The sequence below is a fragment of the Montipora capricornis genome, chromosome 7, assembly GCF_036669925.1.
Source record: "Montipora capricornis isolate CH-2021 chromosome 7, ASM3666992v2, whole genome shotgun sequence".
Lineage (NCBI taxonomy): Eukaryota > Metazoa > Cnidaria > Anthozoa > Scleractinia > Acroporidae > Montipora > Montipora capricornis.
The window spans coordinates 16,700,590-16,725,589 of NC_090889.1; the positions used below are offsets into that span (position 1 = coordinate 16,700,590).

At 40.0% G+C, this 25,000-nt stretch overlaps 2 protein-coding genes across 4 annotated transcripts in view; both read left to right on the forward strand.

The window, feature by feature from the left end:
• Positions 1–9,313, forward strand: part of LOC138058331 (uncharacterized) — a 20,057-nt gene extending 10,744 nt beyond the window's left edge. For both annotated transcript variants that reach the window (XM_068904280.1, XM_068904279.1), the window contains exons 5-11: positions 183–353; positions 1,427–1,603; positions 2,329–2,499; positions 4,142–4,504; positions 4,803–5,081; positions 5,842–6,105; positions 7,680–9,313. In XM_068904280.1, coding sequence (XP_068760381.1) covers positions 183–353; positions 1,427–1,603; positions 2,329–2,499; positions 4,142–4,504; positions 4,803–5,081; positions 5,842–6,105; positions 7,680–7,843 — 1,589 coding nt within the window. In that variant the 3' untranslated portion in view covers positions 7,844–9,313. The remainder of the gene's footprint in view (positions 1–182; positions 354–1,426; positions 1,604–2,328; positions 2,500–4,141; positions 4,505–4,802; positions 5,082–5,841; positions 6,106–7,679) is intronic.
• Positions 9,314–10,346: 1,033 nt separating this feature from the next.
• On the forward strand, positions 10,347–18,416 carry LOC138057476 (melanocyte-stimulating hormone receptor-like). Of its 2 annotated transcripts, none has more exons than XM_068903492.1 (2): positions 10,347–10,482; positions 16,388–18,416. In XM_068903492.1, the coding sequence occupies exon 2, from the start codon at positions 16,415–16,417 to the stop codon at positions 17,465–17,467; it is 1,053 nt and encodes a 350-aa protein (XP_068759593.1). In that variant the 5' UTR covers positions 10,347–10,482; positions 16,388–16,414; the 3' UTR covers positions 17,468–18,416. The 2 variants fall into 2 exon arrangements, with proteins under 2 accessions (XP_068759593.1, XP_068759592.1); XM_068903491.1 differs by lacking the exon at positions 10,347–10,482 and adding an exon at positions 14,200–14,413.
• The last annotated feature ends 6,584 nt before the right edge of the window (positions 18,417–25,000 follow it).

Sequence of the window (25,000 nt, forward strand, 5' to 3'; positions counted from 1 at the left end):
AAATACATATCTCAAATGACAAAGTTTGTTTAATAATTCACTACTTGCAAAAATCCCATAAGACACTTCTTTGCAGTGCCAATTCAGGTCATTCTCGGTAATCAAGTTATTCACGCGAGTTAATATCAGTTAACTTAACGTATCAATGTTCGCACTCGTCTTTACATTTTTTTTTGTTACAGTGGACGGCGGTTGGGCCCAGTGGTCTTTCTTCTCAAGGTGTTCTGCGTCATGTAATGGAGGGGTTCAGATCCGCTCTCGCACCTGTTCTAAACCGTTTCCCCGGCATGGTGGTCGGAGATGCCTAGGAAGAGCTTCTGAGCAGCGCTCTTGTAACACTCGACCCTGCTTAAGTAAGTAGCTCAGGGTTTGCAAGCAAACAAACAACCAAACCGGTCCTTGATAATTACTCCTTCATGCAGTCTTGGAGACGAATTGCCTGAGTGAGCGGCGGATTGCCCGAGAGAACTCACCCGTTCCCGTTTGTTCGGTCCCGAAGCTTAGACCTGTTGGACGGGGTTACTGTCCCGATGGGCGACCCTTATACGCCTCACTCAAGGAGTAAGGCTGGTAATCGTATGTTAGGTGAGCTTCAGTCGGACTGACTCGGCGGACTCGAGAGTTATTCAGTCGGTGCATTTCGGTGGTTTTACTCTTTCGTCAAAATCAAGGCTATCCCCAGCTAATTGCATTTTTCGGTGACTTATTGCTGCGAAATCATACGTAAACCTAACCTTTACCTAAGAAAACCTAATGCTAGCGCTAACCTTGTTTTGTACAGATAGTTTTCGCTTGGACTTAGGAGGACAATTCAAGATGTTTCATTAAGTTAAACGTGCATTAAACTACGTACATCTCTGGACATAAGCAAGTCAATTATTTGGTTAGCCATCGAGTAAAAGTTCGCTGATGACAGTGTCGGACACAATTGAATGATCACCAGTCAGTCAGTCAATCAATCCATCAATCAATCAATCAATCAATCAATCAATCAATCAATCAATCAATAAATCAATCAAGCAATCAATAAATCAATCAAACCAATCAATTATAGTTTGCCCTTCGGTCACTTTTTCAACCAAATCATTTGAAGAATTCAAGAAGTATGGTAATTTCTTTACATCTTCAACGTTTCTTAAGACTCAAAACAACGTTTAACTTTTACCACAATAGTTAAAAGATGGCAAAAACTGTTATCGTTTCTTCTTTCTAAATGTCAAGCTACAACACTGAAATTATCAATTACCTTTAATATCTCAAACTAGAAAGGACGAAAATGGATTGAACGTTTCATTTTGGCGGTCATCCAACTAATTAAGCTTTATAGTTAGGTTAGGTGGCCAGTTGCTGTTTTAAATTACCGTCGCGTAAGATTTAATAATTATTGTGTGAATTGAACATTACTGACAATTACTGTGGTTGTTAGATAGGATAAATGGTGGCTGGTCTCCATGGCAACCGTGGGGATCTTGTACGAAGACTTGTGACAGCGGATCACAAACGAGAATCAGAACTTGTAGTAACCCGCCGCCGAGAAATGGCGGACGCACTTGCCCTGGTACAAGATTGCAAAGACGAAGGTGTAATTCAATTGGATGTCCTGGTAAGTGCATTGTGTCATTCAAGTAAAACTGGTTAGAGAATCTCAATATATAATCACAGCTTCAGAAAACATATCCAATCGCTAACTAAGCGGATGAACTTTATGTATCAAACATAGGATATTGTTGAAATGATATCCGATGGAAGACCATGTGTGGATGATTTGAAAGCAGCAGGCATATTAGGAAAAAAATTGGAGCCCTTCATTCAGGAATCGGATATATGACTTTCAATTTGATAGTCAAAACGTTCTACCTCAGAGTTATATGACACTCGCGGTTGAACGTTTTCTTCACACTAGTAAAGTAAAATAAAGAAAAGTAAAGCAACCATATTTAACGTCGATAACTCGTAACAGTAATTCCACTGACAAACCTGAGGTCGACGGTGCACTCATTTTACTCCCCCCTCTCCATCAGTGCTCCGTTTTACGGGTATTTAAAGCTACGTAGCTACACGGAAAGGAAAGAAGTCGAAACAAGGATGCGAGATCCGGGAATCGAACTCAAGACCTCTTGCACCAAGGCCGCGCACTAACCGACTGTGCTATCCTTGCTCGGAAGTTGCTAAACTTCCTTGCTAGGAAGTTTAGCTATATCCATTTCCTTTGCTTCTTGAATTTAGCAGATGGATTGTGATAAGCGAGGAAGAAAAAAAACATCTCTTAGGGAAATCAAGGCAACAAAAGACTATCATAAGTTTACTGATAAATTTTCACCATGTCAGTAAACGGAAGATGGTCTGCTTGGCGGCCATGGGGACCATGTAGCAGAACTTGTGGGGGAGGGGTACAAAGACGGACAAGAACATGCACCAACCCACCTCCAAGAAATAGTGGTGCGTCCTGTATTGGAAGGAGCCTGGAAACAAGGCAATGCAGCAAAAGGCCATGCCCCGGTAAGAAATTATTCGATTACAATGAATGGACAACAAACAGAGAGAAATGCAAAGGCCCGTTTGAAACGGTTTCAACATTTGACCAACATTCGTTCAACAAATGTTGAACGGATGTTGAGCAAATGTTGGACGCAAAAACAAAGTTGTGTGGAGGCCGTTAATTGAAAGGGTTCCAACATTGCGCCAACATTGCGCCAACATTGCGCCAACAAAAGAACCAACACTTTCGCGAAATTTGATTGGAAGGAACTAAAAACTAGAAACCAGTCTCTCTCGTCCAGATAAACTACGCCATATTGACTTTTGCGGCCTGATGTGAGCATGAGTGTGTTGTACAATTGTTGAACCGTGTGTTCAAGCGGCTTCATCGTCATTCAACATTTTCAAGAACAATGGGAAAGTTGAATGATGTTGAATGAAAGTTCAAATCTATTAAAACTTGATTCAACACGCCTTCAACAAGCTTTCAACATTTGTTGCGCTTTCAACAAAGTTGGACGACCTGTTCAAACGCACCGGACATTTGTTTCAACAAAGTGTTGAATGCACGTTGAAGCAAACGTTGACATCGTTTAAACGGGCCTTAAAATGCAAGTGCTTTAGATTCATGTTGATTATTGTGTTGTTGTTTGCAAATGGCACAAAGCCCTTGAAGATTAAAGAAGAACGTTTTGGCACTTTGTAAAGTGTATGAAATTCCGTAAGTCTCAAGATGTAGGCAGAATTGGAATGTAAAGACTTGACAGTCGGTGTGGGGGAGCTCCCCTTCTCTCTAACGGCTAAACATCGTCATTTGCTAGTGACAATGGCGTTGAATCTTTGAAACAGCAAGGAAAGGAAAGGAAAGGAACTTTATTTAAGTGTCTAGTAGATTTAGCGCTGGAGCACTAATTGGGGACACTGTAAAGTGAAATTAACAATTAACACAACAAGTCAAATGTTAGTTTTTAAGGAGAGGGGAAACCGGAATACCCGGAGACAACCTCTCGGTGCAGAGTAGAGAACCAACAAACTCAAACCACATATGACGCCGAGTCGAGGAATCGAACCTGGGCCACATTGGTGGGAGGCGAGTGTTCTCACCACTGCGCCATCCCTGCACCCCCAGGGGTTCATCAACCAGAGATTGCGATATCACGTAGCGGGCTGCTAGGCGCTCGTATTGATACTTTGGTGATGTGACGGTGATCCAATCTCATAAGCCGACATACCATGATGGACGCCAATCTGATGGATGCCGCTGTCTTTCCAAGGGGACGAAATGAATGGTAATCGCTTTGAGGTTGGTCTTTAAGACGTCCCTATAGCGTTTATCCCACATACCACCCCCCTCCCCTTGACAATCTTTGTTAGCTCTCCATGAGAGAATGGTTTAGGTAATTGCTGCATTGCACAATGCAGTGAACTGACATTGCAGGTTACTGGAACTGAGCAAAAGGATGGTCATTATTCAGCCTAAAAGAGAAGGAAAACGGAGGTTTAGGAGGAAAACATTTTCGAGAAGAAAGAGTGGAGAAGCAACAAATGAAATCGCGTCTGTGAATAGATCCCAGAAAACATTTATTAAGTAAAGCAAGACCCTCCAGAGCAGTGTTAGAAATACATTTGCTAAAACTAGATCGCCTTTGTGTTTTATTTCCAGGTTGTATAGAAGGAAGGAGGGTGACCGACAGATGTGATCGGTTGTGTACATGTTCCGGAGGCCGTCTCATTAACTGCGCACGCGTAAGGTACGAGTTCACCGCCATGACGACATCAGACCGTACTAGGTACATCAGAGCTGTTCGCCAAGCGTCCACGAACCCTAGATACAAACGGGACTACGATCAACTCATCACATTACATCGATCAATATTCCAGTCAGGAATTCACGAACGTGATCAATTTCTTCCATGGCATCGTTGGTTTCTTTTGCAGTACGAGAACATCCTCCGACGCATCGATTGTCGAATAACTGTACCTTATTGGGATTGGAGTCTGGTCTCTGAGACCCCATGGCAAACAGGTCTGTCAATCTTAATTTCTGATTCGTTAAATTAATATGAGCCTATCAAAAATATTCCTTTTTCTTGTAAAGTATTTGATGTTATGTAGGGAGCTGTACATCAACTGAAAGCTATGGAAATAGAATGGCAGAAAAAGATAAAATTTATCCGCAGGTGCCTGTCATTTTTCAATTAATTGACATGAAAAACAAAAACATTTGCAGCGAAAACTGAAAAAACTAAAATTTACATAGATCATGAAAGGTGTGAGAGCTCATCACTAATAGCAAAACTTGACATACTGTCTTTCCTGTCTAGGGCCTGCTGATTTATGGTTTAGCGGCGACAGTGGTTTTGGCGCGAATGGGGAAAACCGCTCTCCACGATGCGTCATTGACGGGCCTTTTAGGCGAGAGATCTGGAACGTAGTACCGTCCGCCGGAAATGGTTGCTTGGAGCGCCAGTTTAACTTGACCCAGACTCTTCCCGATACCACTGCAATCTCTGCTGTGCAGAGAATTCCACCATCGAGCTTTGACGATTTTGAAATTTCCATGCGCATAAACCTTCACGACACTGTTCATTGCTTAATTGGAGGTAACAGGAAGTATATATGTTGCGGGTGCAACACATTTAGGAAATGAAATTTTTTTTCGGAATTGCAGACGAAACAATTATTTCCCGATTGCTTATTTAACTGAAAATGTCTGTTTATAACTCCGTTTAATGATTTCAAGTCCATAATTATTTAATAAGTAAAACAAATCGAATTAAATTCTGTTTGGATAATTATAAGTTATCCTACCAAATTTCATTTGGCATGTCCTCGTTCGGGTTTCAGCAATGTTGTTTCAAATTAGCTACTGTATGATTTTCATACAATTCCTAAAAAGACCTTAAAAGACACCAAACTTAAAGTTGTAACATGCTTTAAATTCCATGTAAATGATCAAAATTGGTTTCCCTATCCTAAGAAATGTCTTTAGTGCGGCATGCCTTTTTCTGGATGACGAACGTCTCGACCTTCACCAATTTCTATCGTGTAGCAACCCAGTACACCGCTTGACCAACCTTAAAAGTCATAGGCCGTCATGATAGCTGCATTCTAGCAACGTTCTTTGATATTTTCAGAAAAAAAAAGGACTAAGTAAAGCCAGTAATCAAACCAAATTTCACAGCCATCGGGCACCACACTAATATTTTTGCCTTTTTTGGTTATTCTTCTTCCATGAACGATACCGGCCCCCTTTTCCTCTAAGGAAATTTAATTTATGTTAAAAGATAATTGTGGTTATTTATTAAATTAGTTAATTTATGTCATTGTTAATTAATTATATTCGTTGTCATTTCCGTTCAGGTCACATGTGTTCGTTTGATTCAGCCGTTGCCCCTGAGTTCGCTCTTCATCACTCTTTCCTAGACAAGCTTTGGATGGACTGGCAGCGAATCAGTGGCGCTCATTTGAACGCTCATTTTTCTCACGTTTCGGCCAACATGCCCGGGACGGGAGGCCTCCATCCTCGAGACGTCATTGACAATTCTAAACTGCCTCGAGGAGTTAAAGTGGATTACCAAGGCACTCATGGTCCTCAGCTTCATAATATTGTTCATGGCCCTAAAGGTAATTAATTAATAATAATAATAATAATAATAATAATAATAATAATAATAATAATTTATAATTTTAATAATTTATACCACGCAGTTTCTTCAAGTCGGGATCTAGCTAATAAATTTTGGAGCCGAATCCAAATGCTAATCTGTAGTTAGCGTCTTCATAGTAAAAGCAAGTGTCATGGTTTTTCGAGGTCTTGCTTACTTCGAGGTGCTTTTTATGCTTCGCAAGCATCAAAGGCTAGCTGTTTATTTATTTGCAAACGAAAATATTGCGAAGATCTGGCTTACAAATTAGCTGCTATCGTTTTCTGGCAGTCCTCAAAATTTGGGCTAAAGTAAAAACCCACCCGAGTTCTAACAGAAGAACGTCGGACATCAGTACTGAATCACTTATGGAGAAACCGGACTATTCAAACCAGTTTATAGTGCTCACTTGGGGGCCGTTGACCATTTCCTTCTGCGATAAAGCGCCTCTAAATACGAGGACATAAAAATAGTCTGGATTGGGGGGAGGGGTGGGGAAATTTGCCTTTGAATTTCTACCAACCCCTATTTAGGATATCAGAGCCACTTGGGCGGGCCACAAAGGTCTAAAAAAATCTCTTTAATCCTCCAAGGAACACCTACACAATTTACACTCGTTGTCTCACGTCCCCGGATGTACTAACGCTCTCATCCGTTCACCTTATACACTACACCCTATGAATGTGAATTGCATTATACAGTCAATGGATTTAAACCAACATATGCCTTAATATTGGTGCAGAGAAACCGTACAATACGGCGCTTATTCTCGCATATGACCAGCGGTAATACAGCGGTAATATTCTTTCTTTATGATTATTGTTCATCGAAGTAAAGAAAAGTGTTTGCAGAATACACGTAGAGTTCAAATTTCATGCATCAAAATGGCTGTTGCTACTTTTTTTCTTTGAACAAGTTATAGAGCGCGATCTGGCCAATTATCTTACGCATGCGCACAGCCATATCACTTTGTCAGTGGCACTCCTGACCCCAGAGATCTTCTCCCTCTGCGCATGACTGGCGAAAGAGAAGAGTTTTGGGAAACCTGAAACAAAGTTTCTTCTCGTTGGTTTTCATGAAGAACAATGAGAATCGTCTCTGATTGGTGCATTCGTGTTAGCGCGATGAGTGAGCAGGCGGCGTAAGTTTGAAATAGCCATTTTTTGGGATACAAACCCTACGGCGCATGTTAGAGTTTCTCAGAGCCTCCGGTCATGCGCAGCCATAACATACGAAGCTCTGGTGACGAGAATGTGTCAGTGGCACCTATGAATTGCTGTTTCAGCCATATTAGGCCTTAACAGCACGACACAGCCGTGGAACACTTGACTATCTCAAGGACCTTGTTCACAGCTTTCTATTGCTCAGTCAGGTTAAACGAAAGAGAAAACCTCTTTTTTGTGCCTCAGCGCCAAGACCCCACAAATCTCCTTCGAGTTACTAAGACTTCTAATTATAAACTCCTGTGCATACATAACTGGAAAAGCTTTGAAACTTGCTTTCTAGCCTGTTTTCTTCATTTGATTCCATCTATTGCTTTCTCTCTCTTTTTAGAAGTGAGCTCGACTCATCACCGACGTTTCGCAGTGTTGAATGAGAAGGCCATTCGGCTGTTTAACGTCTCAAAAGCCGAAGTGGAAAAAGCCAAAAGACTCGGTCTTAAGCTTCTGTCGCGGCATTCTCCAAAACCTGCAGACCAAGCAAGAGTGCAAACTTAAACTAGTGACCAATGCACCAGTGGTGAATAGGACAATTCCATGACTTTTGTCAAGCACATAGTTTACTTGTGGCCCTAGTAGCATCATCTGCGCCCGAACGAGGACGCAAATGATGCTACGAGGGAAAGAGAAACGTTGTTGCTACAATACGATCAGCTAAACGATAGCAAAAATTGAGGAAAAATAAAAGCAAAGAAACTCTTCCACATGGCCCAGCGAAGTTGCTTGACATCACAGTGGCAAATGCATTTTGAGTCTGGCATTTCCCGTTTGGCGCGTTAAAAGGCGCGTTTTACAGGAGGCAGTTTGTCATTTGGCCTCGCGTATCGATAATAATGATTTCTTACGCGGAGAGCATAATCATTACCTCAAAATGGCTACCGCTTAAGTATTCTTTTGTTTGCTTGCGATACCACCTTGCGCGGTTAAATATTTAATTTGAACCATTTTAAGTTTAAGAACAAGCAAGCAAACAAACATCATTATTAAGAAAGCTCTTGTAAGAAGTTATATTCACTTAGAGTTCTGTGCAGAGCCAGGGTGTCCCAACCCAACCGGTTGAGGATATACCTTGCCTCAGTTCGGCCAGTTTTGGGAGTATGCAGTACCGGTCTGGCAGGACATTCCTGCCTTTCTGTCCGAGGCCATAGAGCGAGTGCAAAAAAGGGCGCTTAACATAATATACCCCGATGCAGAGTCATACGCTCATGCACTAAAATTAGGTAATCTAGATAGGTTAGATGATAGAAGAGTACACTTGTGCTACAAATATATGGCGAAAATGAAGTCCCCCAGCCACCCCTTGCATCATCTGCTCCCCAGTCCACTCTTGGACGCGCCTAACTATCCCTTATGGCAGAAAACACAAAAGTATTATCTTTTCCGGAACAAGCAGGCCTGTAGGACTAAGAGAGTAGAAAACTTTTTTACTTTTAAATATTTTATGTGACTTGTGACTAATTGATAGTACCACAAGTATTGTTATACTTGTAAATTATTGTATTTTAGCTAGTTTAAGATTGTAAAACGTACTCGTTAATGCTAGGGTTACCCTGGCAAGAGGGTTGTTACCCTAGCACTCACACATCTCTTCTTTTTTTCATCGACGTGTCTACAAGGCAGCTAGGGTTACCATGGCGCTAGGGTAAGCTATCTGTGTGCTAGGGTTACCCTAGCGCTAGGGTAACCCTAGCTGCCTTGTAAACCCTCTGCTAGGGACAACTCGCCTACCTGGGACAACTTTTTAGCGGTTTCCATTGTGTTTGCGATGCTGGCGGTTACCAAGCACACAAAGTTGTCCCGGGTGGTAGGGTAACCCTACCTGTGAAATTGTGCTGGTAAACCCGGGCTATCTTTGACCCTCCTGCTAGGGTAACCCTGTTTACAAGCGGGTAACCTTAGCGGTAGGCTTACTCTACCTGCTTGTAAACAGGAGCTTAATATCCTTCAATTTAGTTGTGTAGCCATTATACGATTCTGATCCTAAATTAAAATCCCTCATTTTTGGAGAAATGAACATATATTCGTTGTTCCGTTTTTTGCGGTTTTTCTCAATTTAACGAGAACAACCGGTCATTTGAGCGTGACTCCACACAAGAGCTGGAAATTCATTTTCAAAATTCCGGAGCAGGCGACAGTTTGTCAACAAGCTTTCTGTCACTTTCAGTTTATGTAGTGACCCCCGATATTATTTTTACGATTCTCGAATACAACTGAATACAAATGCGCAAACACTTCCTTCGCTTCGTTAGATGTCGTTGAAATATTCAATCGCCGTTTCAGCGCCAAATGACTACTAGGCTGAAATGTTGCCTTAAATAGCTAAACTTTCAGCTGCGTGTATCAGTGCAGCAACCACTGGAGAAAGAAGTAACATTGTCTTTAATCATTTTCATAGTCGATTCAAAGGTAAGTTCAAGGGTAAGTTTTATAAGATCGGATTAAAAATGTTCCATTTCCATTTCCATTGATTATCGATTTCAATCGATTAAATTGACTAATCAATCGACAAAGATCGAGTGCCAACTACTTGTATCGATTAATCGATTAGCTTTTCCATGATCGATTTCCATCGATTAGTTACTCCCTGCACAAAATTTATGCACTCGACACATCGGATCGCATTCAATTTATTCGCATCAATTATAGAATAATGGCATTGACCAAGTACTTACTACAACAAAAAATTAAAAACAGTCCCCAGGACATCTTCAATCACGAAATAAGACATTGAATGTTTTTTCTTTAGTTAAAGGCTAACATTTGTTAAGGGCTAGACGTTCTATTATAAACGCTGTTAGTTTTCTTACTACCACGGCATCACCAGCGCGGATACTGATATAAATTTCGTATATGCCGCCGATAAATACTGCACAGGCGACCTACTAATCAAAGGCCGAAAAAGTCCCAAGCTGTTTTAATAGCTTGCGACTTTTTAAATAGCTTTTAAAAAAGTCAGATGTTAAAACATCTGCCCTTTTTAAAAGCTATTTAAAGGATCTCACTTAAGGTTGTGTATTACTACATTTTACCCCAACCAAATTGACTCCTTTGATAGACAATTTACCTTCACTGCTTCATCATCACACGCCATCTAATTTAGCCAGGAATTTTGGAAAAGTCTCTTAGACTCTTATTTGGTAGGTATGAAGTGTCAGTCTTAAACCTACTTGGTTATCTGCCAATGACAAAGCACTCCACGACTTTTTTTCTGACAATCGCAATTCTTCTTCTTCTTCTTCTTCTTCTTCTTCTTCTTCTTCTTCTTCTTCGGCAGTCCATCGCAGGCGATGACGACTGTTTATGCTAGGTGAGGAAGAATAAACAGGCGTCATCGCCTGCGATGACGATGCAATGCGATGATTTTTATTTATTTTTTTTAAATCTCAAAAAATTCATATTTATATACAGACATTTTGGGTAAAAATTCTGAGTAAATGCATGGATTCATTTAAGCGAGACATTGTTCTTAGTACTATTTATTTATGCGACGACAAAAGGTACAAAAAGCTGTTGACAGTGCAAAGTGGGATAAGTGGAAACGATTGACGCAGAAATCGTGCGCCGGGAGTCAGTATTTTCAAAGCACTTGTTCAAGTGGACAGGTGGAAATTATACGGCTTTCGTATTTTTCTTGCTAAAAACTAATATTTCTTCGTGGCTTATTAATTAATTACTTTTTTTGTTTTGTTTGTTTTATGAAACGACCACGTTTGGGGGAACCCAAATTTCAACTTCTTTTAAATCGCTAGGGTAATATTGCCTTGCGTCGGGATACTGTGAAACAGGTTTAATTAATTCTATGAACACATTATTAATCCCCAAATTTCTTACTAAATATGGACGTCTTTCATGCCGTATCGTTCTGAAATCTCCTGTCACGTAAGATTTTTTTTCTGTTGGCCCAAATTCCCCAGCTAACAAAGGGATGATAGAAAAAGTAAATTCCGTTCTCAGGTTAAATCCGTTTTTACACATAGGTTAAATTAGTGATCCTCGTTTTACTGAGGTTGAATACACACTCAGATGAATTGAAGAAAATGTTCGTTTTGGATGCTAAATTAAGCCTAGGGAGAAATTAGAGTCAGGTTAGAACTCGTTTTGGTTTTTACACATGATATCAATTGAATTATTATACAGAAGTCAGGGGCACCCAACGTCAATTTTCGGTAAATATCTGTTCGGAAGACGCTTTGAGATCTAGAATTTTCGGAACATTTGCTGTAAAATTTCTTGCTTGCCTACCAGTCCTAGGATTTTCGAACATCAAAAAACTGGTATAATTGCTTATTTTTAACGGATTTTTACCCTAAAAAGGTCACCTAGAATTTTCGGGAGCCTTTTTTTCTGGCTGAAATTTTCGAAAAGGTAAGTTTTGATCCCTATAATTTTCGGATCACTAGACTTTCAGCTAGAAAATCCGAACAGATGAAAAATTTTTAGGGGATAAAAATATGCCCATATTTACCGTTAAATACCAAAAAACGTTTCACAATGCGATGTTGAAGTGGATTTGAACTATATTCTCGTTGGGTGCCCCTGAGAGGTCGACAATAATGAAAAGAACTGTGTTGGGTTGAGTACGTTCGTCGTTCCAAGGTGATCTGGTGACGTAATTTGGAGGACTGGGAAGAAAAATTTTAAAGCCGTTTCCCACAACCGCGCGCGGCCTTAGGTGTTGTTTCCAAACTCCCTGCAGTATTCCATCGCCAAAACTCAATGGATCATTACGTGTCTACCACATTTCCTGTCGTTGAATGAACATTCAAGTAGACCCGACGAGATCTAACCTCGCCTCTGGCATGTTGAATTCGAAAATAATCACGCGCGCGGTTGGGGGATACGGCGTTAAAATTCTTCTCCCCAGTCCTCCGAGTTACGTCACCAGATCACCTGGTTGTAGAGTAGTGGTGAATATATAGGACTATTAGGAGGGCCTGAGTTCGAGTAACGGTAATTACATTTTACCGACGAGATCGATGACAAGAAACAAGATGCGTTGAGATGCGTATAAGACAGAGGGAAAGCAGATTAGAGTCATACTATTCTTAAAAAAAAAACACCGCCTTATAACTAGTTTTTGGAAAAAAAGAGATTGGACAAAAAAAAAAAAAACAATGGCTTAATCTTCAATCGAGTTAATATCTAAGAATATTATTAATTTTCTGTTATTATTGTTTTCTTTGCGACTCAATAGTTATCGGTCTCCTCAGATTGAAGATTAAAGAACGTCAAATGTTTGAAGATAAAAGCTCATTTTTTTTCTTGTTCATGCAAATTTGCATATATTTGTCTTTCTGCCACTTTGTCTCACGTGCAATTGGGTCAGTATTAACATCTTCCGTTAAAGTAAAACTGTTTGTAAAGAAAAGACCGCAAACTTCTATTTGGCGCTGGTTGTTAGAACGTTCGCGAAATCACGGTGCTGTGAAACGGGTGAACTCGGACGACGGGCCAGAAATAGCTAGAAATTGATGCCAATCTCTATCCCTTCGCTGACCAAAAGGATCGCGACCTATGGTAACGAGATTGAGCCATGCTAGTTGACATGCGAGTCACACAGTTATTGAAAGCTAACCGTTTTAAAACGGGTGCTTAGACTTAAACACTGTTTATCAGCGCCATTTTAAATGGGTGCTTGGACTTAAATGCCAGACTCGCATGAATTGCATGACTCGATGGCTCGCAGTTTGTCAAGACAAGTGTGTGTTCGGGTTGACATTTGCAGATTATATTGTCTTCACGTCCACTTAATATAATTGGAGTCAGCAGTTAGAGTGTAAGAGAAAGTGTGATTATTGATCGTTGAAGTTGAGTTTTTAAACCTTTGCAAAAACCGTGGACGATTAGTCTTGCATAACGATCGTGGTGAGTCAAAATTGATTAGAAAATATTTATGAAGGTCAAGTAGACTATTGCACTACTGATAAAACAACGCGCCTTGTTTTATCGGAAACGAAGCGGTAAACTATTTTCTTCCTAGAGAAAAAGAGTTTAGAGCCTTATACTTTTTTAATGCTTTAATTTTCCTTTGAGACCATCTCGGATGACTTTTCCGCTAGTGAGACTGAAGGTGTTTCAAAGAGTCTATGATGGAAAACCAGAATTTATTAATTAAATTAATTAATAACTATTTTTTATTCAGATGCATAAATATCAAATACTTGTAGTCTTCAAAAAAATATTTCTTGCCGTTTCTTTGGTTTTTAATCTCAATATTTTAAACCCAATATTCCAGACTAGAAAAAAATTGGAATGTAACCTTCAGAGAGGCAATCAATACTATGTTTTTTTTTTTTTTTTTTTTTTTATGGCGGCCGAAATCTCTGCAACAGACGTGACTGAACTGAATCAGTCAGGTAAAGTCACTCAACTTTTTGGTGACAAAAAATGATCTAAAAGATTCCTGACTTAAAAAAAAAACAACAGCAAGACATTTGCCCTTTTTTTCTGTCTTTTATCTTTTTTTTTCAAATAAATGTTTACACCTTTGCTTCCCAGAGATTATTTTTTCTCGATTTTAATGAATTCTGCTTTTATTTCCGCCGGGAAAAATCCATTTCGGTAGATTCAGTTGTTTCCGTGACCTCAAGTGTGTTCGAAGACCGTCTCTCTAAGACGGAAAGCTACATTATAGCATTTTACTTTGGAATATCAAGAAACTCCCAAGACTTTGTTTTAAAACATGATCAATGATGCACGTCTTTATCCAAAACTTTTATCCTTATCTATTCACTGATAAATTAAAATTTGTTCGCATTTATTCAATGGCGCAAATGAAATAGTGGCATAAACTTCCGTCGTTAAGTCATTACAAACGTCTTTATTTAAATTAAAGTTGTGTGGCATTCTCAATTTCATTTAGATTTGATAGAATTACATTTATTCATGTACTGTCAACAATTGCTCAGTTTCCACCACCACGAAAGTAGACAAAAGACGGTTTAGGACTGCCTCGCCGCTGAGTCAAAGAGTATAATTGTTTGCAAACTGCAAAATCCCACGCTCGATTTCAAAGGGAAAGAAAAGTGGAAAGAAGGGACCTGCCTCAAAGGATTATCTGCTGAACAGGTTAGAATTTGTCGAACTCCACTCATTGACTTTATAATGGTAAGCGCGCGCACCAGCTTGAAGCATAGAAACACTCGTTTCCAGTTTTATAGAAAACATAGAATCTATTTATCGCACTATAGCCTGATTCAGATTCTAAGTGGCGCCGATTAGTCAAGACAGTCCTTGGCGAGGAATGTTTTTGTAAAGCTTAGCATAGCTCCAATACAAATCTAGTATGAAGAAGAGCCCTGTGACGCAGGCCACTTAATGCAAAAAAAGCATAGACGGAGATGAATCTGATAACAGTCGAACTGAATATGTCACGCGTTTTGCGTTGGAGACCAACCTTAGGCAGTGCTTTCAAGAGCGCCGTCTTTCATTTTATTCGTCTCGTACAAAGACGAGCACAAGACACATTAAATTCACGAACGAATAATTTTATGTAATGGACAACGCTGTGGTGGGTTCCCTGTTCACCGGATATTAACAACAGCCAAGATTAAACAGGGGCATCGAAACTATTTCCCTACGTTGGTCCCAAACGGCGGTATGACGCATCTCACGTTGGTCGTCCCGTTTTTACACCGTAAAATGAAACACGCACTGTTTGCTTTGTTTATTTGTCAAGCTTTTATTTATACATTCCTTCCAAATTCAAGTTGCTGAATCTGGTTTTCGTCTGAGAAGACGTACTAAATGATATAGCTCGCCTGATTTGTCTTGTTCCCCGTCTGAACGGGCGCACTAAAAATGTTTGCCCGATTTTGTGCCAGGTTATTATTGAAACAGTCACTGCAACGTTTTCCATGGCAACTCAAAGTTTGCTCGCGAGACTTGAGGGGAAGTATGAAATAAAGTACGGTAGAAATTATTTATAATTGTGAGGAAGAAGGGTGGACAATTAGGTAAAACGATTATTTCATGGGAAGAGCATGATATAAATCCTATATAATAGAATAATTAAAGAAAGCAAAAACAATGTATTTATCCTAGCCGAGTTAGAGTTAGTCTCCCTCTACTAGAGTTAGTCTCCCTCTACTAACTCTGATCCTCTGATTTAATGGGGTCAGAGTACACATGCGCATTACAATATTCTCTTGTTAACGATCTCTCAAAAGCCGTGATTGTTTCGATCAGCATGATAACGAATTCTGGCCAGATCCGATATGTGCGTAAATCACGGTGAAGGTTCATATTTGTAAACGTTGATGACCAGATTTACTTCAAATTCTGAACTTGTGCAGAAGAATCGAAAGTCCAAAATTATCACGCTGGCCCAAACAATCGCGGTCTCTTTGGAGATGAAGAACCCAATCAGTGGTGGATTCAATCAGGCCAAATATTCACCTCTTAAGGTGGCTAACTTGAGTATTTGCGAATACCCTCACTACAGGGCACTAGTTACAAAAGGAAACCTAACAAATTTCTCCCTGTAGAGACTTACCAGTATGGGTACCGAAGACTTACTTTTTGGGTGTCATTTTTTTATTATTACCATGGCATAATCACATCACTATTACCATGGCAACATCACATCTTATGACAGGCAGATACGTTTCTATTTTTGGCCTAAATTCCTCAATATTTATACTTTCCATTAATGAATTCTCTTTTAATCTTTGCCATATTATGCGAATGATATTGCCTGACATTTTGAAGTGGTAAAACGTCAAGGTCGTTCAGACGGTTTTGCCAATATTCTGTAATTTGTCAGTTTTCTAAATATATGCGATAAGCTCTGACAGACTTTAACAAATATAGGATATTAGATAGGAACTGTATGTGGTTAGAACTGAGCCAATTAAAAAAAAATACAGGAGGGAAATTAGCAGTTAAGTTTACAGATTTACAAAAAAAATCGGAAAACACGCGCCATTCAGGCTTTACGTGCCAAACTAGTGCCCAGCTTGAGCGCGGCCCTAAAACTCTAGGGAGCCTCCCTAACAAACGTTTACCAAACTCTCATGATGTCATTGCTCCTTTCCTTTCTAGCTTTCTTTTCCTGTTAACAATTTTATCATGAACGTCGGAAGTTATCTGCCAAACATCAGTGTGTCACTGGACCTGGCAAACGTGACGAGGGAAAGCGGAGGCGATAAGAAAATCCGGCAGTTGTTTTGTACAGCAGATGGAGGGCACCAGTTCTTTCTGTCTGTTGTCAACTTCTTTCTTTCCGTCATTGCAACTCTGGGGAACATTCTAATACTTGTAGCTCTACGCAAGGTATCTCGTCTTCACCCACCATCTAAGCTTTTACTCCGTTGTCTCACTGCTACCGATCTTTGTGTGGGAGTCGTATCTGAGCCGTTGTATGCCACCTACTTGATATCGTACGAAATGAAATCAGTGAGTCATTGGTCACGACTTTGCGAATACACTGGTTCTCTCACAACTGTTTCCTTCACCATGCTATCCGCAGTGTCGCTTTTGACGCTAACTGCAATAAGCGTGGACAGGCTCCTTGCACTGTCCCTTAAGATGAAATATCGTCGAGTTGTTACGTTAACAAGGGTTCGAATGATCGTAGTGTTTTTCTGGATATCTAGCATTGCCTTCAGTTCAACAGCGTTCAAGAGTTTAGCAATATCGAAAGGTTTTGGCTATTCTGTAAAATTTTTGTGTGTCCTCGTTTCGGGTCTCTGTTACGCGAGAATCTATTTCATTCTTCGTCGCCACTGTAACCAAAGTACAGATTTTCACGGAGTGAAAACGGCATCCTCGGGTAAAGAAAGTAAGGTAGATATGGCGGACTTCAGAAAAACTCTATCCAGCGCGATTTGGGTGCAGCTATCCTTAATCGTATGCTATCTTCCGTACAGCATAGTTATAGCAGTTATTACTCTTACTAAATTAACCCCGTCTCTCTACATGGCTTGGGGATATACGGCGACCTTTGTCTACTTTAACTCGTCTCTAAACCCGTTCCTCTATTGTTGGAAGATTAGAGAAGTGAGAAAAGCAGTCAAGGATACCGTAATAGGCAGAAGGGAAAGTGAGCAAGTACCCAGAAATACATCAGCGTTAAAGATGGAGATATCTCCAGTTCAAACCCATGATTTCGCGTCTTCATGACGAAAGAAGTTAACTTTGACTGTGACGGACGTGGAAAGCATTAGTTTGCAAATAGCAAGCTCATTCAGCTGCTACCTTCCAACTGGGTGTTCCAAATGCGGTTATAGCGGTTATGGCTCCCCAAAGATTCGATCAGCTGAAATATCCCTGTTTTTGTAGGTCCACTCCAAGGTAACCTGAATCTTATTTTCAGTGCTTAACTCGTCGCCAATGCAGCTCTAGCCCTTAGAACTGGCCGAGAAAGGAGGGATATGATTATCAATCGCGAAACAACTCTTTGGAACATGGCGAAAGAAACACAGACTGAGAGATGCAATCGAAGGGGACATTTCCATTATTTTTTCCTCGAGAACTCAACCTGTTTTACGTGATCTTTTTGTCAACTGTCAATATGACCTTACTTTATTCCGTGACAGTAATGTTGGGTAGGGTGAATATAGATCGGATTCATAGTACGAGATTATATCAATAGTGTTACACTGGTGCATCCAGAGTGTTGCACCGTTTTTCATCAATGATAAATTGAAAACGAAAAAAAAAAAAAAAGAGTTAACATGGCCTAGACTCATTTAAAACCATTTTCAAACTCAAGAACCTTTCAAAAATATTATTGCCTCATGTCTTATTATGGCCGCAGTGATCTGTTCCGGTCATTTAACACTTAAAGATGTAGATCTATGTACAACTAAATGGAGGCGTTTATCGAAAACAGCTGCACTTCGTCTAGAGTTTCACAAAATAATCGACCGATTTTCTAAGGCTTCTATTAGCATATATATGGATTAACAATTTTACACTGTAAATCATTCTTAACTAATAAATAGGTTCAGAGTGGACAGACAGGACTTCTACGATCATTTTACCAGGCTTATGCTGCAGGTGGTAGTTGATTAGTTTTTGGCGCCACCAAGTCGTTCAGTTATCTGCTATTATGACGATAATAAAAAAAAAATCCGACAATCTCAAAGAGAAAAGCTTATGTTTTATTGCTGACAATTTTTTACTTATTCCCCGGATGTTGTTCTTTTAGAATTTGATCAATCTTTTCTTCATTTATGCCTGGTGGTATTTGAAGTTTCTTTGAATCTCACAGCTTCGTATGTTATTTGACAATTTTCAGTCCATTCTCGTTCCCGGAGCTGCAATTCTTTTGGCAAGCGCCGCGGATCGAGACTCTCGATCTGTGGCGTACATGTGCGTCTTCAGTCAACACACAGGCACCTGGGTCATCCAAAGGGAACTGTTGACGTTAACAAACAACTAACCGATCAAAATGACTGAGATAGAAATTGTTCAAGGGGCACTGTCACAGTGTTCGTAACGACTTTTGATACAAACTTACAAAAGTCCATCACTAAACAACTTGATCGCATTAAAATCGCTTCAATATCACTTTTTCATGTTTTCAAGTGAAACAGGGACATGAGAAAAAAATAAGAAAAGAAAAATATGATACGAATCACAACGCGAAAACTTGAAAAATTCACCCAACATTTTCAAGTTCGCACAAAACCCGTTATTGACCATTGCTACCAAAAAGTGTATAACTTCGTCTAATCGAATAAATATTTTGTACATTGAAATACTCGAATCAGTTTTATCATTATTATGCAGCTCTGCCATGAGACAAAAAGCGTCCTTTAGATTTTCAATGTGTTACTAAAAATAGCATGACGGTGCCCTGAAGATGCTCCTGCAAATGTGCTCATTTATCCGAGTATCTCCTCATCACCATTGAAAACCAGAAGCCCATGTAGGCTCCTGTAAAAACTAAATATCATCTCTTCAACTAATTGGTCCTTTCCTGGCCTACACTGTTGCAAAAAAAAAAAAGAGAGAGAGAGAGAGCGCTAGCTGTAAACAGTGCTGTTGCAATTAATGGCGAAATTCAGTTACTCGTGACCATGCGCGATGTTTTCTCGGTTCGCAACTCATTTGCGAAAATATTACAAAACTTTTTGATACAGGTTGGTGAACTCCTCAAAAAATGGTATGTTTTGGGCAGGGGTTATAAGGCCAAACAGCGAACAAAACATGACAATTAAGAAACTTGTCGATTTTCACAAAGAGTCTCCACGGTTCTTTCACGTGATAGCAGCAATTTGAAGAGACGGCTATCTCGTAGTTCTTGGCTACTGCAAAAGAGAAGTCCAGTTTCCTTCTTGATGTTCGCGAAGGGATTTGGCCTCGAAGCCAAATCCCAATTGTAAAATTGCATAATTGGAGTCCGTTTGTATAATATAAAGCATAAGTAAAAATATTTCTTATGCAGGAAAACTGATCCCATTCTGATTAGTTCTCTGAGCGGTACTGGTCCGAATTTTGCAATACGGCAAAGATGGACCAGTAACGAAGCAGCGTATGATAGGTTGCAAAACTGTTCCCATTTTCTGTTTCATTCTCCGGTCATAATAAAAAATGCGAGAAATGTTCTTTATGTCGGAGTTCCAGTAATCAACCGTTAACAGAATCAGGCGAAGAGAGCCAATATAGTAAGAACCTTGTTGAACTAGCTTGTTCGGTCTGTACTGGGAAAATATTGGTGTCGTTCGTTTTTCGCAAGTTTATGGAAATCTCCTATCACGAACTCCACCAAAATTTTCCCACTACGGACCTCACGCTAGTTCAATAACATGTATCTCTGAGATAGGGGACATTGTGTTGTGTTCTTGGGCAAGACACTTTACTCTCACGGTGCCTCTCTCCACCCAGGTGTATAAATGGGTACCGGCGTAATGCTGGGGGTAACCCTGCGATGGACTAGCATCCCATCCAGGGGGGAGTACAAATACTCCTAGTCGCTTCATGCTACAGAAACCGGAGATAAGCGCCGGCCTGATGAGCCTTCTGGCTCGTAAGCGTAGACTTTACCTTTTTTTTACCTCAGATAGTACGCGAGCTATGATTGGCTATTCTACAGTAATGTCCGCTGCACGGCTAGGTCAACACTTATGGCCATCCCTCAAACTGACATTGGACATTTCGTAACAATAACACGACGCAATATCCCATCTTAATATGACAAGCTTACCGCTGTAAAAAGAACAAAAACAGGCAGAATTGGAGCTTAAATTCAACAAGATATAGCGTTTCTAAGCTAAGCCGCGCTGATCTACAGTATTTAGGTCTAAGACCCCCGTTGAAGACGGTTAAAATTCAATTGTTTTGCTGGGTACTACTATGTCAATACTCTAAAAAAATTTGACTTTTCAGGAGCTTGTCTCGTTAGTCTAGTGGATATCGGAAACTGCAAGGTGAAGCCATCGATCCGGGTTCAACTTTTTGCCTCGCCTATTGTGAATCTTCTCAACTTGTTTAATAAAATGTTTGTTGAAGTCTAAAGTAGATTGTACGTCGTGTAAGTTGAATAAAAAGGGAAATGCCAGTTTGGGGGATAGAAATAAGTGACGACCGCACGGCTAGCTAAATTAAAGATTTTGACAAAACATTCTCTGGAAAGTTTTTCGTGTCCTTTATATGCTAAATGAACTTGTAAAACTGTTTGAATGTTGCAAGCAATTTTTCAAAAAGCCAAGAAGATTTATTCGTTTTTTCGGATTTTGACGCATATCAATCATGACATTTAAACCTTCCGCTTAACTTCAACTAGTTTCCTTTCCCGCGCGCCTGATTATCTCAGAGATATAGTAAATATCTTACAAACCTCGGTTTCTCAGTCCGCACTGAATTCTTTTAAATTTTTTTTTAAAATTTAATTCAATATTTATCCAGGGGCATCCAATTTAGCAGAGCTAATTTAAATGGAGCCCTGACACAGCACAAAACAAATACATAAAACATTAAAAACTAGACAGTTACGGATCTTCGTTTATTCCCGTTTATGTCATAAGTTATTCCCGTTGATGTCCGTAACTTGCAGTACTACGAACCTCGAACCGGCTCGGTTAGTAAGAGGCATATATATTACAAATGTAGAGATTATGTTGCCGGCTAAACTTTCGATTTGTTAGAAGTAGCCGCGTACGTGATTATGAATATTGACGACGCTTGAAGGGCCTGCAGTTAACTCAGAGGTAATATAGTAGGTCAAATGAAACCATGTTGTCTCGCAGTGTTGAGCGCAAATTTCTATTGCGTCGAGAAGCCTGAAAATTTTTCAGGACTTCAACGGGATTTGAACCCGCGACCTCGGGATACCGGTGCGATGCTCTAACCAACTGAGCTATGAAGCCACTGACGTTGGGAGCTGATCACTTCTGAGTTCACAACTTCCCGTGACAAATAATTATGAGTGAAAGATATATAATTATGAAATACATCATATCTTGCACTGTGGGTATGAAATCAAATGAAAGCATGTTGTCTCGCAGTGATGAGTGCAAATTTTTAGTGCGTCGGAAATTTTTCAGGCTTCTCGACGCAATAGAAATTTGCGCTCATCACTGCGAGACAACATAGTTTCATTTGAGTTCATACCCGAATTACAATATATTATGTATTTCATATATATCTTTCACTAATATAGTAGGCGTTGACAGATTCAGTTCGGCGACCTTTGAGCAACTTTAACGATCTTTGAGCAATTTTTTTAATTTTGCACAACTTCCGCACACCTTTTCCTGAAGTTGGCATAATTTTGCTCTTTTATGGCCTTTATAAGAATTTCAATCAATTTCACCAACAGTTGTTAACACGTTTCTTTCGCTTTCTACGTGAAAAAGTGCAATCATATTTCTGAAGTTTTTTTTTTCCTGATGTGATTGTTTATTCTGCCATGATAAATATGGATGTTCGGCTATTTTTACAAGAGAATGGATATCCTGTGTAAACTAGTTCCACTGTAAAATGCACCCAAAACAAAATGGTGGGCGCTGTTCTTTCTTATACCGACTAAAGCCAGGAAAGGCACCGGTTGCACTTCACTTACTGGAAGTTTAAATGAATTAGACTAAAACATTAAAATCGGCCATCACAACAATTGTCGAAAGCTAACCTTATTAAAATAGGTGCTTAGACTTAAACAATGTTGATCAACGCCGTTTAAAATGGGTGTTAAGGCTTAACCGCAATTTGGGATGACTGCTTACATGTAACCCACTAGATATGAATTTTCCATGGTGTAATTATCACAAGGTGTCCAGAGTCCTAACACCATGCCAACGACCAATGACAGGCAATTCCTGGATTTAACTGCAAATGTTCTTTCAGATAACGAAGAGAAACAGAGGGAGACTCGATCCAGACTGCAACTAAAAAAGGGGGCCGAGCTTGGTGCTATTTGATCTACACTGGATTTTTTTAAAATTTCGTTATTGAAAGTTTGACCCTAGCTCACTTTTTCCAGTTCCGTAATTTATCCTAATTACTATTCGTTTGTGGGGGGCGCGGTGGCGTCGAGCTCATGGTTAGAGTGCTCGACTCTGGATCTAGTGTTCCGGTTTGGGTCCTGGCTGGGGACATTGTGTTGCGTTCTTTTACTCTCACGGAGACTCTCTCCACCCAGATGTATAAATGGGTACCGGCGAAAATGCTGGGGGTAACCCTGCGATGGACTAGCATCCCATCCAGGGGGAAGTAGAAATACTCCTAGTCACTTAATGCTACGGAGATGGGCCTTTGTAGGCTCGTAACAGAGACTTTACCTTTACTATTTATTTGCAAACATTGAAACAATAGCTTAAAAATCTAATTTGGGTCAAAATTATGGAGAAACGTGCAGACACTGACATTTAACAATTATTCCATGAGCGCGCGTTGGATACGAGATGATAGATAGCCAACGAGGCGCGTAGCGCCGAGTTGGCTATAATCATCTCATATCCAACAAGCGCGAGTGGAATAATTGTTTTATTAAAAACACCCCCAAAATATGGAAAACTAGACTACAATAAAAATAAAAAGGCCCAAAAAATCACGCATATTCTTGTAGATCATGGTATAATGGCTCATAACCCATGATGGCTTAGCCAATCAAAACTCTCGAATTGCATTATCCAATGATCCAGTTTTTAATAATAGAAGATAGATTTTTTCTGTAGCTACCTTCTCTTTTGGAAGTATTTTACGAGTGTGACCGGGACTGTTACTTGATTTGTTAACGCAGGTTGTACAAAACGCACTGAAGACTAGAGTCCTGATGTGGACCTGCCTGTGTACTTCCCTGCTACAACAAGTTGCAAAAATAGTGGAGACACTTCACCTTCTGATCTTGGGGCGTTATTAATTTACCTATTATCTCACACACTGCAGCCCCCCTCCCCCCCTTATCAGTGTTGCTAGCAAGACAAATAAATTGTTGCAAGTTTAATCAGTCAACATTGAAAGGGGGAGAGGGGAAGGGAAGTGGGAAAGGTTTAAATTGTAGATACGACGGGTATTGGAAAGTAGAAAAGGTGTTTTTTGATGAAAGTGTCTCAACAATTTTGCAACTTGTTGTAGCAGAGGTGTCTTTTCTTTTTGCGTTCGCTGGGCTGACGAGTGCGGGAAAAGAGACCTGTGTCATGAGTCGAAACTCACTTTGATCCAACCGCCGTCCACAACCTTGGACGGCACTCTTCAAACCGCATGCCCCATGATGTGTTTGCTGACTGTGCCTTGCGCCCGCTGTGTCCCGCGCATCCCTTTAAAGTCATTCCACTGTTGCCAAGTGAGCCCACACAAAATGAAGTATCTTCTCCCCTACAGGTGTATGATAACTGCAGACCGCAGACTGCTTCCCTGCTAGCAGAGGCCTCTGTTCTTTTGCAATCGCTGGTCTGATGAGTACGAGAAAAGAGATTTCTGCCATGGGTCGAAATTCATCGTGTTGAGCATCCACGGCGGTTACTTGGCGACCGAATCCTCACGTGTACTTCATGTTGTGTGGGCTCACTAACAACAGCGGAAATACTCTAAAGGAATGCGCAGGACACGGCAGTGGGCTCTAGTCACGGTCAGCAAACATATCATGGGGCATGCGGTTTGGAGAGTGCCGTCCAAGGATGTGGACGAAATATATTAAAAGCTAATATATTACAAATACAGTTTAAGAGATTCTAGTGAAAAGCGTAAGTGTAAAAATGATAATTGTACTTAAGAATGTTTCAAAATGGATAATAAAATTCAGTTTATAATAATAATAATAATAATAAAAATTAACGCCTAACAATAATTGAACAGTCAAAAATATTAAAATAGAAGGTGCGTAGTGTATCAGTATACTGATTAATGTGAATATATAAAATATTTATGAAACTCAAGTAGACTATTGCACGTCTGATAAAACGACGCGAAAATGTATTTTTTTAAACGATATTTGAGCTGGCCAATACCAGCCTTCATCAGGTTTATGTGGATATCTAACGAATTTACAGAATATATATACACATGTTATGAAGCAATTAAAGAAGAATTCAAATGATAACGTAACGTGATATAGCTAATGGGTAAACAAACCAAAATTTCAAAAGAATAAAATGCCGTTGACATACTATATGCTAACGAGATCGTTAAATTATCCGTCTCGCTTGTTTATCCCAAGAGGTTCTGTTGTTTGAGCTTTTCCAATAAGATGGGCTTCCCGAGCTTTCCTGA

What these genes read in the sequence shown, in the direction of transcription:
- LOC138057476 (XM_068903492.1), top strand. Translation starts at nt 16,415, where the DNA reads ATGAACGTCGGAAGTTATCTGCCAAACATCAGTGTGTCACTGGACCTG.